This window comes from Aotus nancymaae, unplaced genomic scaffold (assembly GCF_030222135.1).
Source record: "Aotus nancymaae isolate 86718 unplaced genomic scaffold, 86718_ANA_hifiasm-v0.15.2.pri h1tg000029l, whole genome shotgun sequence".
In the NCBI taxonomy this organism is placed as follows: Eukaryota; Metazoa; Chordata; class Mammalia; order Primates; family Aotidae; genus Aotus; species Aotus nancymaae.
In genome coordinates this window covers 76,479,152-76,495,018 of record NW_026988442.1, presented here as the reverse complement: position 1 = coordinate 76,495,018, position 15,867 = coordinate 76,479,152, and the positions used below count along the sequence as shown (strand labels likewise).

Sequence of the window (15,867 nt, the reverse complement as noted above, 5' to 3'; positions counted from 1 at the left end):
CCATTTAAAAAAGACTGAGGCCTGGCATGGTGGCTCACGCCTGTAATCCCAGCAATTTACGAGGCTGAGGGGGTGGATCACTTCAGGTCAGGAGTTTGAGACCAACCTGACCAACATAGTGAAACCCTGTCTCTATTAAAAACACAAAATTAGCTGAATGTGGTGGCACGTCTGTAATTCCAGCTACTTGGAGGGCTGAGGCAGGAGAATAGCTTGAACCTGGGAGGCAGAGGTTGCAGTGAGCCAAGATCACACCATTGCACTCCAGCCTGGGCAAGAAGAGTGAAACTCTGTCTCAAAAAAAGAAAAGGAAAAAAAAAGAAAAAAAAAAAGGAAATATTGAGACCAGGCATGGTGGCTCATGCCTGTAATCCCAACAATTTGGGAGGTCAAGGTGGCAGAATTGCTAGAGGCCAAGAGTTTGAGACCAGGCAGGGCAATATAGCAAGACCCAATCTCTGTAAAAAACAAAACAATTAGCCGAGCATGATGTTGTGGTCCTGTAGTCCTCACTACTTGGGAGGCTGAGACAGGAGGATTGCTCAAGTCCAACAGGTTTAGGCTGCATTAAGCTATGATTGTGCTACTGCACTTCAGCCTGGGTGACTGAGAAGATCCTGTCTCTTAAAAAATTCTTTTTGGCTCAGCAAGGTGGCTCATGCCTGTAATCCCAGCAATTTGGGAGGTTGAGGCAGGCAGATCACCTGAGGTCAGGAGTTCAAGACAAGCCTGGCTAACATGGTGAAACTTTGTCTCTACTAAAAATACAAAAAATTAGCTGGGCATGGTGGTGGGTGCCTGTAATCCCAGCTACCTGGGAGGCCAAGACACAAGAATTGCTTGAACCCAGGAGGTGGAGGTTGCAGTGAGCTGAGATCGTGCCACTGCACTCAGTATGGGCAATAAAAGCGAAACTCTGTCTCAAAAATAAATAAAAATTTGTTGTAGTCTCCCTGTCCACCAACATGATATACCACTCCCTTCGTTTAGGTCTTCTTCTTTTTTTTTTTTAAATTAGTGTTTTGTAGGTCTTGTAAGTTTAACTTTATTTAAAAAAACATAAAAAATTATCAAACTGTTTTCCAAAATGGTTGTAATATTTTGCTTTCCTACCACGAGTTTAATAGCAAAACATGATAGAAATGGGGAAAATTTAGAATGCTCTGTTCTTGTATCAAATAATAGTGTCCTGCAAATGTAATAGAATGTGTAGTTATGGTTGTATCATTCAAGAAGAATATTATAAACTAGACAAGATTTAGAAGGGGGAACCAATCTAATTGTTAACATAACAGAGGGAGATAGAGGAATGTGGAAGTTATAGGAGGATACATTGAAAAACTGAAATTATTCAGAGTGAAATGATAATGATAGATTACAAATAGAATTGACAAAGAACAGCCCAGATAAACAGAGCACAAACTTGCTCACTAAATACTGAAATATGAAATTGCTCTGAAAGTGCAATAAAGGTATCATCATGAAAAGACAGAATGTAAATTACAAAGTAATTGGAGATGGTCCCATTTGTCAAAGGAGGGAAAATTTGATAATCAACAAGGTCTATAAATAAAATTGATTGAAAAAAGCATGACTTAAAAATAAAAACCCTCAAATACTCAATAAACTAGGGTTAGAAAGGGTCCTTCCTCAACTTGATTTTATTTTGTGAGGGGGGAGGGGAGATGGAGTCTTGCTCTGTTGCCCAGGCTGGAGTGCAGTTGTGTGATCTTGGCTCACTGCAACCTCCACCTCCTGGGTTCAAGTGATTCTCCTGTCTCAGCCTCCTGAGTAGCTGGGATGACAGGCGTGCACCACGACATCTGGCTAATTTTTATATTTGTAGTAGAGATGGGGTTTCACCATGTTGGCTAGGCTGGTCTTGAACTCCTGAGTTCAGGTCATCCACCCACTTCGGCTTCCCAAAGTACTGAGATTACAGGCATGAGCCATGGTGCCCAGCCCTCAACTGATTTTTAAAATGTAAGACTTACAAGCTACACAACACTGTAGGATTTCTTTTATAATAAAATAAATGGAAAGACATTACTATTCATGAATTTGAACACTTAATATTATAAAAATGTCAAACTCCTCAAGTTAATCTACAGAGTCAATGCAATCTTTATTAAAATTCCAGTTGACCTCTTTGCAGAAATTGACAAGCTGATACAGAAATTTATATAAAAATGCCAGGACACAGACTAGCCAAAACAACCTTGAAAAAGAACAAAGTTGAAGAACTTAAACTTGCCAACTTCAAAAATAAAGAGCATTGGATATCACTGGAAGTTGATAATGAAACAATCTATTACATTGAAAATTAAGAAATGACAAGGAAAAAAATTTATCCTCCCTTTCTTAAACAAAGTGAACCAGTGAATGTCCAAATAATAAATGAGGGGGAGGTTTTCTTTTAGGGAGGCATGCCAACTATTAAATGAAGGCAGTGTGTTAGAATATCAGCATTTTGCAATGTCTAATGACTTAATAGATAATGTACCAAACACTGACAGCTGCTAACATCATAAAGAGAGGCTTTAAATATCTCCTAACAGAAGAAAACATCACTACAAAGGAGAATTGTGTCCAAAAATTAGAAGTTTCTAGATCTAAACACAAATATGGAAATACTGAGGACAAAGGAACATGTTAAACAACACCATGAAGATGCAGGCAGCAGAACCTAGATTACAAAAACAATTTAGTTTCTTCCACAATGGAAAAATAAATAAATAAAACAAGGAAATGGAAGAGAAATCTAGAGATTAAGAGACTTAAGTGACATCTAACATTTGCTATATGTGAGCTTTATTTGAGTACTGATCTATACAAACTAGAGAAAAAAACTAACAAACCCCCCAGACAAAATTGTAAAATTATTTATTCACAAAATAACTGGAAATTTCAACCTTTACTGCATTTTTTATAACATAAGTGCATTTTAATTATGTAAAATTAAATATGTTTTAAGTGTGTGTGCATCCTTGTGCTTTTCCATAGATGTAGAGGTGGTACTTGGTTATATGAATAAGTTCTTTAGTGGTGATTTGTAAGATTTTTGTGCACCCATCACCCGAGCATTTACTGCATTTTAATGCAATCAAGGGATTTAATGCAATTAATTTTAATTTTTAAGGTATAATAATGGTATTATAATTATTTTTTACTGTGGATTAATATTTATAAAGGTTTTTTTAAAATTTTACTTTAAGTTCCGGGATACATGTGCAGAATGTTCAGGTTCGTTACATAGGTAAACGTGCCATGGTGGTTTGCTGCACCCATCAACCCATCACCTAGGTATTAAGCCCCGAATAATTATTTTTAAGAACAGTCCTTCCTTACTCTTTAGAGATATATAGTGAAATAGTTTATAGATAAAATACAGTGACTAGGATTTCCTTCAAAATAATATGGGGTAGGAGAGGTAGATGAGAACATAGCTAAAAAAAACTGGCCATGAGTTAGCAATTGTTGAAGCTGGGTGATGAGTACCATAGGAGGGTTCATTATACTATAGCATATACTTTTGTATATGTTAATTTTTTCCATAATAAAATATTGAAACTATCAGGGAATAAACTAAGAAATAAAAGACATGAAATCCAGGAATGTCAGGATCCAACAGAGCAGAATGGCCCAAGGAAATTCAGGGTGACAGTTTTGTGCCATGCCTAAAGAAAAATCAGTTTAGATAGGAGCAAAACAGAAGGCTGTGGGAGGAAAATCTCCAGGAAAAAGAAAAAGATTATTTTATGTGCTTAGAAGACATGCTGGAAGTTGACAGATTGGTTGGAGTCTTTCAGTGAAAAAGCAGCAACAGCTATATAGAAAACCAAACAGATGGGAAAAAAAATGAGTTATAAGGTAAACAAAAAGTTGACCAGGAAAGAAACAGTCAACTACTTGATTTAGTAGAGAATATTAATTTATTTAGTCCATTAATTTAACATATTTAGTTAATAATATAAACATGGACACTGAATTACCAAATAATTCAAATACTGGAAGGAGAATGGAAGAAAAGTGGTGTTAAAGGGTGTTTACATTCTTGCTTTTTCATTTTTTAGTTATGTGACTTGACAAGTTACTTAACCTTTCCAAATACAGCTTCCTCATCTATAAAATGGACATTCTATCATCTACTTGTAGGACTATTGAAATAATTAAAAATAATACATCTAAGACACATGGTATAGTATCTTATATATAAAATATAATCATATAGCCAATAAAAATTATATATTTTAGTTACTGATACCAAAAAATGTCCTAAGATAGCATTAAAGGGAAAAGGCATATTACAGAAGAGTGTGTGCAATATGACCCTATTTACATAAAATTGTTTATCTATCAAATCATCCTTCTTTATGTACTTAGTAGAGAAGCTATCTAGAGGGAAAGTTACCAAAGCACATCAGCTGACTTTTACTTTTTTAAAAAAATGTTTTTTCTATGTGTGGTTTGTTAAAATAAGTCTGCATAACTTTCCCAAATGCAATAAACTATCTTTACATTAATAAAAGTAAAGAAAATAAAACAACTTATAAAGACAATGTTAAAGCATGGGACAAGGCATTGCTAAGAGAAAATTAGCAAATGATAGCACTCATTATATATAAGCTAGATTAAAACTATGTAAAAATTATTAGATATACAGGCAAGTATAGAAATAAAAAATGAAAACAATTTACTTGTTAGTATCGCAGAATTATGGTATTTTTCCTTTCCATTTTTATTGTTATAGTGCTACATACGTAAGTATATATATTTTAAAAGTTCTTCCTCATATTAAGCCAAAATCTGCTTCCCTATTAAGTTCTCCTTCTTGAAAATAGTTTGCTCTCTGAGGCCACAAAGACAGATACCTAATTCTTTTAAAACATGACAGATCTTTAAATATTTAAAAACCTGTTCCCCTTAGGGCTTCTCTTTTTCAAATTCCTATAGGCTTCATAAGATCAAGTACTATGTCTTATTCATCTGTGTATTGCCGGCAGCTCTGAAATAATGTCTTAAATATAGTAGGCAATCAATAACATTAGACATTTGTAGAGCTGGATTTGAGATTCCTCTCATTCTAGTCACCCTTACTGAGATATGTTTTCAATTGTTGAAAAGCTTCTTAAAATAATGCTTTTAGTTCCCTCTTAGTTCCTCACACTCATTGTCTACAATGACCTTCTAAAATCTACTCCAACTATTCCTCTGGTTACAACCAGGTCCTAAAAAAACAGTTCTACCTGGTAAATTCAGACATTCCACTCTCTACCTACCCCATCCTTCAAGGGTGCTTGTTCGTTTATACTCACTATGTCTTTACTATCTCATCAGTACATTTCAATCAACTCAAATTTCCAAATCCATTATATTTTCCCTGTCTTCACATATTTCCTCAGCCCTTTTGATTTCTGAGTTCATATATTAGCTTTGTTCTTATTAATATGGTTTAAGTTCCCTTGTCCCACAGTCCATACATCATTAAGTTGGTGAAAAAATCCAATCTTGAATGGATCCAACTTCAGGATCCAAAAAGGCCTGAAGCCTTTTCCAGGCCTGTATCCAGGCTACTGAATGTGACTGGAGAAACTGTACCTTAGAGAAAACTGGTTCTATCACAAATTTGGAGTTGCTGATCTCAAATGGTTACTCAGAGCTGTTAACAATGCTACCACACTAATCACATTATCTCATTCTCATTTGGCAAAATTTCTAACCGTAGCAACTTTCATGAAACCTTTAACTCTCTACTTTTCCATTTCTCTGAACATATGACTATCCTCCTTCCCATTCCACAGAGAAAATATAAACTGTACAATGCAAACTCTCAACTTCCTGCCATCCCCATAAGTACAGTATATTTCCAATTATATAATGCCACGCAACCATAAAAGGAAGAAGTTATTTATGTATGTAAAATAAAAGACAAAAGGGGAAAGTACAAAACAATGTTTATGCTTATATTACAATCTTTTAAAAACATATGAATTTGCTTGAATATGCACACAGTTTCTGAGGAAAGAGTAAAAACTACATACAGTTGCCAATAGGGGGAAGAACTTAGGTAAAAGGGATTTTTCAATGTATATACTCTTCTATAGGTTTGGAATTTTGAACCATGTGAAATATCTTAGATAATAAATCAAATTTGTAAATCTAATCATGTATGTTTCATGCTTTAAGTGTCACAGTATAGGGACTGAGGAAGGGGGAAATGAGGACAATTATTTAATGGGTACAGAATTTCAATTTGGAATGATGAAAAAGTTCTAATGATGAAAAGTAGTAATGACTGGACAACAACTAAATGTACTGAAATACATTAGAATCTACTGAGTCACTGAATTGTATATTTAAAAATGTTTAAATGGTAAATTTTGTTATACATATTTTATTGCAATTAAAAAACCTAAAGCATATAACATACATATAGGCAACTGTATCTATTGAACTGTACATTTAAAATATTTAAATGGTAAATTTTGTTATACATATTTTACTGCAATTAAAAAACCTACAATACTGACAGCCAAAACCCCAAAAACCCCGCAATGCCTTCTTATTGCAATTTTGATGAAGAACAAGACTCTGTATATTATCCCTACCTAACTCAATCACTGTCTTGAAACTCTCTTTTTTAGTTCTAGACTATTCAACTACGTTAGTATTTGACTTGAAAACTCAGTGAAGGCTGGACTAATGCATATCTGATGACTACCACATGGGTTAGCATGTAAGAGGCATCCTAAAATACTTTCAGAATGAATGAATAAATTCAAAATTAAACTGTACTCTAGATGTAGTCTAATCAATGAATGGAGTAAAACCACCCCTTACTCCAAGTTAGCCTAGGGTTATTCAAAAACCACAAATCTGTTAGAACTGATTTAGGTGAGGGTTTCTCAAGTCCCTTCCATACAAAGCTGACTTTCTAAGTCTCAATGCAGAATACATATTCTATTAATATTTATCTAATTATTTTTCAAACATATCTCTGCCATCCACTATATTAAGTATTTCTCTCAGATGTGAATCATTTGCAAATGGAATAGACACGACCTCTATTTAGCCACGGGTGAGAACATTAAACGCAACAGTGCTAAGACAGTGCAATTCCATAAGAGACATTTCCTTTTTTAAAAAAAATTTAAGTTCCAGGATACACGTGCAGGATGTGTGGGTTTGTTACACAGGTAAACGTGTGCCATGTGGTTTGCTGCACCTATCAACCCATCACCTAGGTATTAAGCTCCGCATGCATTAGCTATTTATCCTGGTGCTCTCGAGACATTTCTTGAAGCTGACAATGACCCATTAATTAACAATCTTTGGGTATGGCTATAAATATCTTTAATTTATATTATCATCCAGCATTTTTCCTCTCATAAAAATTTAGACAAGGAATTCTCCTTAGACATGGAACTGGTACACAATACCAACGACAAATAACGTTTAAAAAGTTGGTGAACTGTGTGACAGAATAGTGTCTAGAATATCTTAATAGCAATTCAAACATAACATTAACATACCATTGGGAGATGCCGGGCGCTGTGGCTCATGCCTATAATCCCAGCATTTTGGGAGGCCGAGGTGGGCGGATGGCTTGAGGTCTAGAGTTTGAGACCAGCATGGCCAACACGAGGAAACCCTGTCTCCACTAAAAATACAAAAATTTGCCAGGTGTGGTGGCGCATGCCTGGAGTCCCAGCTACGCAAGAGGCTGAGGCAGGAGAATCGCTTGAACCTGGGAAGTGGAGGTTGCAGTGAGCAGAGACTGCAATACCGCACTCCAGCCCAGGCAACAGAGCAAGACTTTGTCTCAAACAAAACAAAACAAAACAAAACAAAACAAAAAAAAACAAAGACATAATATTAGGGAAGACCAATATGTCTTCCCACAGCATACTTTTTGAAGATAGCTGCTGATAACAGGATGCTTGGATGGGTTATCTATATGTCCTTGTTTTCTATGTAAAAGAATATTTATTAAAATTGCCATTCCCTAAGTCTTTATTACTTCCAGGAAAAAAAAAAAAAACCCATAAAAGAAAGTGAGATAGAGCAAGCCATTTAAACTTCCCAAGTGCTTATAAAATGACAGAGGGGAACTGGGTAATCTCCAAAATATTTTAGTTTTAACAATTGATCATTCAATGTGCTAATGGTTGACAACTGAATATGTTGCCTTCTCCAAATCATATTTGCATTTATAGTTCCTCTAAATATAATCCTGTAAAGTGAATGATGTAAGGCATTTTAGATAAGAGTTTTTCTGGTTGAGTAATATTTCTGCTGTCTGTCAATTCAAACCGGGTAGTTGGTTACCTATACTGACTTCTCATCTCTGAACTACATTTGTATTAATACATTTCTGTTTGTCATTACTTAGGTATTTAAAATACTTTATAAAAGCAAAGTTACACTTTTGCTCAAGCTTCATTTAACTTACTTTGAATACAGTCATGACATTTCAAATATAAAATATGGGTCTAGAACTGAATAACTAACCAAAATTTGCATTCTGCAAAATTATAGTGTGAAAATGACACCTTCACAGAATCAAAACATTATGGAAAAATATATAGCATTCCACAGACTAACTTAAAATGCCAGGAAGTGACTTGAACTGAATTAGAGTCTATGGCACCATAGTGCTTTCAAGGTAAAGAAGTAAAGGAATTGCATAAAACTTCTGAAATGGAACCTGAAAGAATATGCCTTTTGAGAAGCATGATCTTAACCTTGAAATGGCTTTCTCCAGAAAACAGAATATGTCTTCCACAATTATAAAGCATTTCAAGAAGATGAATTTTTTTGTGAAACAGTGTAGGCATTAATTAAAAAAGAGACAGGTATATGCTTCTTTGTCATATGACAGGTCCTAGTTAGGAAACAAAAAAAGAAGTGCTTATTCATCACTTAAGTTTTTCCAATCTCCAAAAGATAAATACGTTTAAGTATGTTTGTCTTATGTGGGTAAACTTTTGGCATTGACAGTCTGCAAGAATTATGATTAAGGGCTTCCCAACAAAACCTGGCATCATGCCAAACAGACCTATAATAGGAACAAAGTGAATATTTAGGAATGATGTACCAGGAACCATGATTTTTGTCTATAAGGAACTGAAACTCTGAATTAAAACTGCTTAATAAAAAAAGAAATGTTTTACAACATGAATAAAAGAAAGGCTCCTGGATTGGTCAACTCCTGGATTCCTTGCACCTCTTCACTGTGCCATTAAAAAGCTTGCTCATCTAAACCCAATACCCAACATGGTCAGAAGACAGCTACCAGCAACAGGTAGTACAACATGCTTCTTTGTTCATATTCAGCTTAAGATGCTTATCTTGTCCATCCTTGAAATAAGCCCTTTTCTTCAGCATGCTTGGCACATGACCAACCCCAGACCAATAATAGTTGTCTGAAGAATACCATGTGCTAACTGGCTTAGAATGACCGGAATCTACCTGTGATATCGGACACAAAGTCAACTTCCCCAGAGTCCTATACGTATGTATATATATATACCTAAAGTAAATCAGGAATCTGTTTGGAAGAAAGATGGGGTAGGCAACTAACAGTGTTTACCACATTTGCTACTGTTGATTTCCTAGTAGAGGGAAGGGATATTAATCTGTGGTACTGTAGCAAAATTATTACAATAATTTCCATGCATTGTTAAAAAAAATCACTTAGAGTTATTAAAAAATCACTAAAGAGTTATTACTTTGGTCAAACTAGCATCTAAATCAATTTATAGTTTAATCAAAACTGATATTAGCAAATTAATTATAGCCCCACTTACCAGAAAAATAACTAAGAACTTTGTGTCACAGAACTCTCTCAGCCCAAGTCACAAAAGTATATTAACTTAAAGTTCTTAATAGAAAGTAGCCAAATGATACTAGTTTTTCTATATTTTCTTTTATACAGTAGTAGTAAAATAAATTTAACAGTTTCAGTTATATAAGAACTCCTATTAGTATTCATTTATTATAGGAAGAATCCCAGTTTTGCTCATGATTTTTAAAGTCAGTATCAAGAAACCAAACTTTGAGCTGGGAAAGATTATCCAGATCACTTAGTTTGGCCCTTTAATTCCAGAAGCTCCAAATCTAAAGTATAAGAAGTCCTTCTCCAAGATGATTGTGCTGCTTATTTTTTAATACTGTGTCAATTTTCAGAGCAATATGAAGTTATATGTGAGTAACGCCATTAATTTGACAACATCTGTGGATTTAGCAGATGAATGATGTTATTCATATCAAGAAGTTACATGGATCTAGCATAAAAAAAAAACCCAGATCTAGTATTCAATGATTCAAAAAACATTGGATATCATGTGCCAGGTGCTGTGTTAGCCATTGGGAATAGAACACCAGAAAAAATAAGTGTTCCACCCTCAAAGAGCTTGTAGCTAGTAACTAACTCCAATGGAGAAGACAATGTAGGTCAAGTTCCCTATCAAAATGATTATATGCCACTGTAAAGTGGTCTCCTGTTACAAATCTCCAGCCAGCTGGGTAATCACACTATGCTGAACAGTTGAACTAACAGCATGGAAAGTGGACTCCACAGTGCACAGTGGCTTCCACAGAGAAGTCTCAGAGACTGTCAGTTGGGTCAGGGCCATCAGAGGCTACCATGCTGACAATTTCAAGATATCTATGGAAAATCCGTGTGTGTGTGTGTGTGTGTGTGCTTTTTACAGACACATTTTTAAAAAATACAAAAGATAATAAAATTTTCTGCAATTTCCTTTTCTTTCAACACTATATCTTGAAAATGAGTTGCATCAAGATTACACAGTATTCCATTGTATGGATGTACAATAATTTACAGTAAGTTTCCTATAGCTGGTTGTTATCCAATCATGTATTATTTACTAAACATGCAATTTAAAATTTGCATACATGTGCATATGTGTGTATGTGTATATCTGTATGTTGTGTATTTGATAAATATGTGAACACATGATAAGAACATACATGAACAATTACATAAAATAGTATATACGAACAAGTGCAGGATAAACTTAAATTTTAATTGCTAAGTTAAGTGTACAGGCTTTTAAATATTTGTTAGGTATAGTGAAATTTCTTTCAATAGATGGTATAGGCCAGGCATGGTGGCTCATGCCTGTAATCCCAGAACTTAAGGAGGCTGAGGTGGAGGATTGCCTGAGCCCAGAGTTCCAGACAAGCCTGTGCAACATAGTGAGACCCTATCTTTACAAAAAATTTTAAAAAATCGTCACGTGTGGTGGCTCACGCCTGTAATCCCAGCACTTTGGGAGGCCAAGGCAGGCGGATCACCTGAGGTCAGGAGTTCAAGACCAGTTTCCCAATATGGTGAAACTCGTCTCTACTAAAAATACAAAAATTAGCCAGAAATGGTGACACATGCCTATAATCCCAGCTACTTGGGAGGCTGAGGTGGGAGAATCTATTGAACCTGGGAGGCAGACGTTGCAGTGAGCTGAGATCGCGCCACTGCACTCCAGCCTGAGTGACAGAGCAAGAAACCATTTTTAAAAAAATAAAACCAAAAAATTAGCCAGACACAGTGGTGCATGCCCATTTTAACAGCTACTAGAGAGACTGAGGTGGGAGAGTCACTTGAGCCACGGCAGTTAAGGCTGCAGTGAGCCATGATCGTGCCACTGCACTCCAACCTGGGTAACAAAGCAAGAAGACTCAAAAAAACCCTAAAGTAGATGGTATAGTCATTACATTTCTTTCAGTAATGTAAGACAGTTCCTGTTTCTTTATATGCTCATCGATATACTGTTTTGTTAAATAATTTTTATAACTATAATAGGTAAAAATCTGTCTTATTGTAGTTTAAATTTGAATTTCTCTTATCAATTAGATTTATATAGTTAAAACCTATTTGTATTTCCTTTACTATCAATTATTTGTTAACATTTTTTGCACATTTTTCTCAGTCATTGAAATTAGCCTTCTCTTTAATTTGCAACACATAAATAATTTTTCCTTAATTAGAAATTTCTTTTTACTTTAGATATATTTTCTAGAAGGATGACAACTTTCAAATTCTTATGCAATCAAATATATTCTTTCTAATGACTTCCCTACAACAAAGTTATAAAAGAATTCCTCTATGTTTTACTTAGGGTTTTATTTAATAATCTTTAAATATTTTATTCATCTGAAATTAATTTTTGTGTAAAAACAGGGGAAAGAAATCCTTACCCGCACCCCCTGTTTTTAAAGACAGAATCTTGCTCTTGTTGCCCAGCCTAGAGTGCAATGGCGCAATTTCAGCTCACTGTAACCTCTGTCTCCTGGGTTCAAGTGATTCTCTTGCCTCAGCCTCCCAAGTAGCTGGGATTACAGGTGCCCGACACCACGTCCAGCTAATTTTTGTATTTTTAGTAGAGAGGGGGTTTTACCATGTTGGCCAGGCTGGTCTCAAACTCCTGACCTCACGTGATCCACTTACCTCGGCCTCCCAAAGTGCTAGGATTACAGGCGTGAGCCACTGTGCCCAGCATCCTTTTGTTAATACTCTAGTTTTTCATAACCTTCTTCACAATTGTTACTTATTTTTTCAAATAATGTTTAGAATCAATTTTCTGGATCTACAAGAAAAATTGTCTTTTATTGAATATACTATATCTATGAATAAATTCAGAAAAAAAGTAAAATCTTTATAATATCAAGTCTCTTCATCAAATAGGAGCATGTCTTTTTATTTATCTTTTTAAATGTCCTTCACAAATATTCTTGAGTTTTCTACTATCTTTTATTTTCATTGTATTTTAGAACTATTTATTATTTATGTAGAGAAAGACAACTGACTTTTTAATATTAACTTTGTGCTAGGCTATTTTAATCTATTCTATTTTGTTTTGAACACTTTTCAGCTGATTCTCAGTCTTCCAAATAAATAACATCAGCTGTAGAAAATGATAATTTTGTTTTTCTTGAAAACTTTTATCACTTTTAATAGAGATGGGGTCTCACTATGTTTACCAGGCTGGTATCAAACTCCTAGGCTCAAGTGACCCTCCTATCTCAGGCTCACGAAGTGCTGGGATTATAAGTGTGAGTCACTGTGCCTACCCTTTTTTTTTTTTCTTTTAATTAAAAAAATTTTTTTCCTGATGAAATTAGCCTCATATCCTTATTTTTCTTTTGAGTAACTGAATTGATCAGTCCTCCAGAGTAAAGGTAAGCTGTGATAATTGTTTTGGAATTGAAAGACACACATAAACATATATAACCATACATATGTAAAACCACACATACACATACATACCTTAAATTTATTAAAAACTGTAATCAAGGGTAAACGTTGGCCAGGCGTGGTGGCTCATGGCTGTAATCCCAGCACTTTGGGCAGCCGAGGCAGGTGGATCATCTGAAGTCAGAAGTTCGAGACCAGCCTGGTCAATATGGTGAAACCCTATCTATACTAAACACACACACACACACACACACACACACACACACACACATATATTAGCAGGGCATGGTGGTGCACACCTGTGGTACCAGCTACTCTGAGGCTGAGGCAGTAGAGCTGCTTGAACCCAGGAGGCAGAGGTTGCAGTGAGCCGTGTTTGTGCCACTACACTCCAGCCGGGGCAACATAGTGAGACTCCATCTCAAAAAAAAAAGTGGGGGAGTGATAAATGCTATATTTTACCTAAGGACTTCCCAGTACCTATAGAGATGATGCAGTTTCTCTTCGTCATTATTAATACGGCAAATTACATTGATGTATTTTTTAATATTAAACATTCCTTGAATTCTTAATGTGAATACCATTTGCATATAATCAATACCTTAGGGTTTTAATGAGTTTCTAGATTCCATTAATCTATTAATATTGAGGATTTCTGCATTTATAGTCTCTTGCTTTCATTTTTTGTGCTATCTTGTCTGATTTTGGTATCAGTGTTAGACTGACTTCATAGAAACAATTTAGAATAAGTCTTTCTACCTTTGTACTCTGGAGCCCTTTAAAAAGCATCAGAAAACCATGACCGTGTGGCTTTATTTAAAGAAATTATAAAAAAGAATGCATTGGGAAAAAAAAAATGAGAGACTCATATCACATACAAAGAGATTATTTTTGTAATATATAAAGGTTTTCAATATACCAAGAAAAAAGTCAATACATTTAGTAGACAGAAAGGCAAACAGCACACATAGACAACTGACAGAAAAAAAGTACAAACAACTCATATGTGTGAAAAAAATGCTCAAATGCATTTAATGACATAATGGGCAAATGTGAATTAAAGCTACTATCAGTTCACATTGGCAAGAATGAAATAAGTTATATTTCACAATGTTGGAAAGGTATGGAAAAAGAAACAATCTGACACACAGCTGGTGGGAATATAAAAAGCTATACTTTCTGTGGAGCATCATTTGGAAAAATCTAATATAAAAATGCACATGCCCTTTAAATTAGCAATGTCACTTCTGTAACTTTATCTTAGATTTTTTTCCCCTATGCATATGGCATGAAATACTAAAATAGCTAACAATTATTGAGTACTCCCTATGTATGGTTACTGTTCAAGCATTTTATAAATATTAGTTAATATACATCTCATAATAACTCTCCAAGGCAGGCAAAATAATTTGCCATTTTTTTGAGCTGAAGAAACTGAGGTATGGGGAGATAGTTACTTTTCTAAAATGAAGCATTTGGTAAGTGGTAGGTAGAAAATAAATCACAGGTGGTCTAGTTCTAAATTTCCATGCTCTTGACAACTATAAAATACTACTTCTCTACATGTGCAAGGATACTCATTGCTGCATTGCATGCATAGCTATATATTACAAATGTCCACTAAGAGTGGATTGCATAAATAAATTCTAAATGGTAGAATACATGCAGCATTTAAAATGAGTATCAGATTGGGAGTGGTGGCTCATGCCTGTAATCCCAGCACTTTGGGAGGCTGAGGCGGGTGGATCACCTGAGGTCAGGAGCTCGAGACCAGCCTGGCCAACATGGTGAAATCTCGTCTCCAGTAAAAATAACAAAAATTAGCCGGGTATGGTGGTACATGCCTGTAATCCCAGCTACTCGGGAGGCTGAGGCGGGAAGATTGCTTGAATACAGGAGGCAGAGGTTGCAGTGAGCTAAGATTGAGCCACCGCACTCCATTCAGCCTGAGCAACGGAGCAAGACTGTCTCAAAAAAAATAAGAGAAAATAAAATAAAATGAGTATCAAAGCTCTTAACTGATACAGAAAGATCTACAATATATACTAGATGAAGAAAGCAAACTGCAGAATAATGCACAAATTGTGCTATATATGTTGAAATAAAATGAAATATTATATACATATAATACATCCTTGTTCACCCAAAGGGTATTTTCAAAAGGATACAAAAGAAAGTGCCAACACTGGTTGCATGGGAAGGGAAATGGTTTGCTGAGAGACAAGAGTAGAAGAAACACCTTACTTTTTACTTTTGTATAACGTACATGTAAATCTAGCCAATAAAAATAAATAATTTCAACAATAAAAAGTAGAAAGTAAAAAATAAGAATAAAGGCAAACCTTGCCATCATCTATTACTTTTGTTTATTTTACATATAGGTCATCCACCTATATGTATAATAATCCACCAATTATTTCATAGCTACCACTAATTGTAAAACACTGGGATAAAGAATGACTAATAAAGCAATGTTCACAGTTAATATGTGAGGAAAAAGTTTATGGAAAATAGTTTGTCTTACCTGATGTGTGCATTACAATATCTTTTTGCATAGTCGGTCCATCTTCCAAATTTTTGTGGAAAGAGAGCTTCAATCTGCATGAAAAGCTATAATAAGAGAAGTGTTTTTAATATGTTGTAATATTTTC

At 35.0% G+C, this 15,867-nt stretch overlaps 1 protein-coding gene across 19 annotated transcripts in view; it reads right to left on the bottom strand.

Moving 5' to 3' along the window:
- The window catches only part of ZRANB3 (zinc finger RANBP2-type containing 3), a 313,593-nt gene that overhangs the window by 141,318 nt on the left and 156,408 nt on the right, over positions 1-15,867 (bottom strand). For all 19 annotated transcript variants that reach the window (XR_010344621.1, XR_010344622.1, XR_010344624.1 and 16 more), the window contains one exon: positions 15,741-15,826. Coding sequence is in view for 12 of the 19 variants with exons in the window: in XM_064382815.1 (XP_064238885.1) it covers positions 15,741-15,826 (86 nt within the window). In the remaining 7 variants the exon portion in view is untranslated. The remainder of the gene's footprint in view (positions 1-15,740; positions 15,827-15,867) is intronic.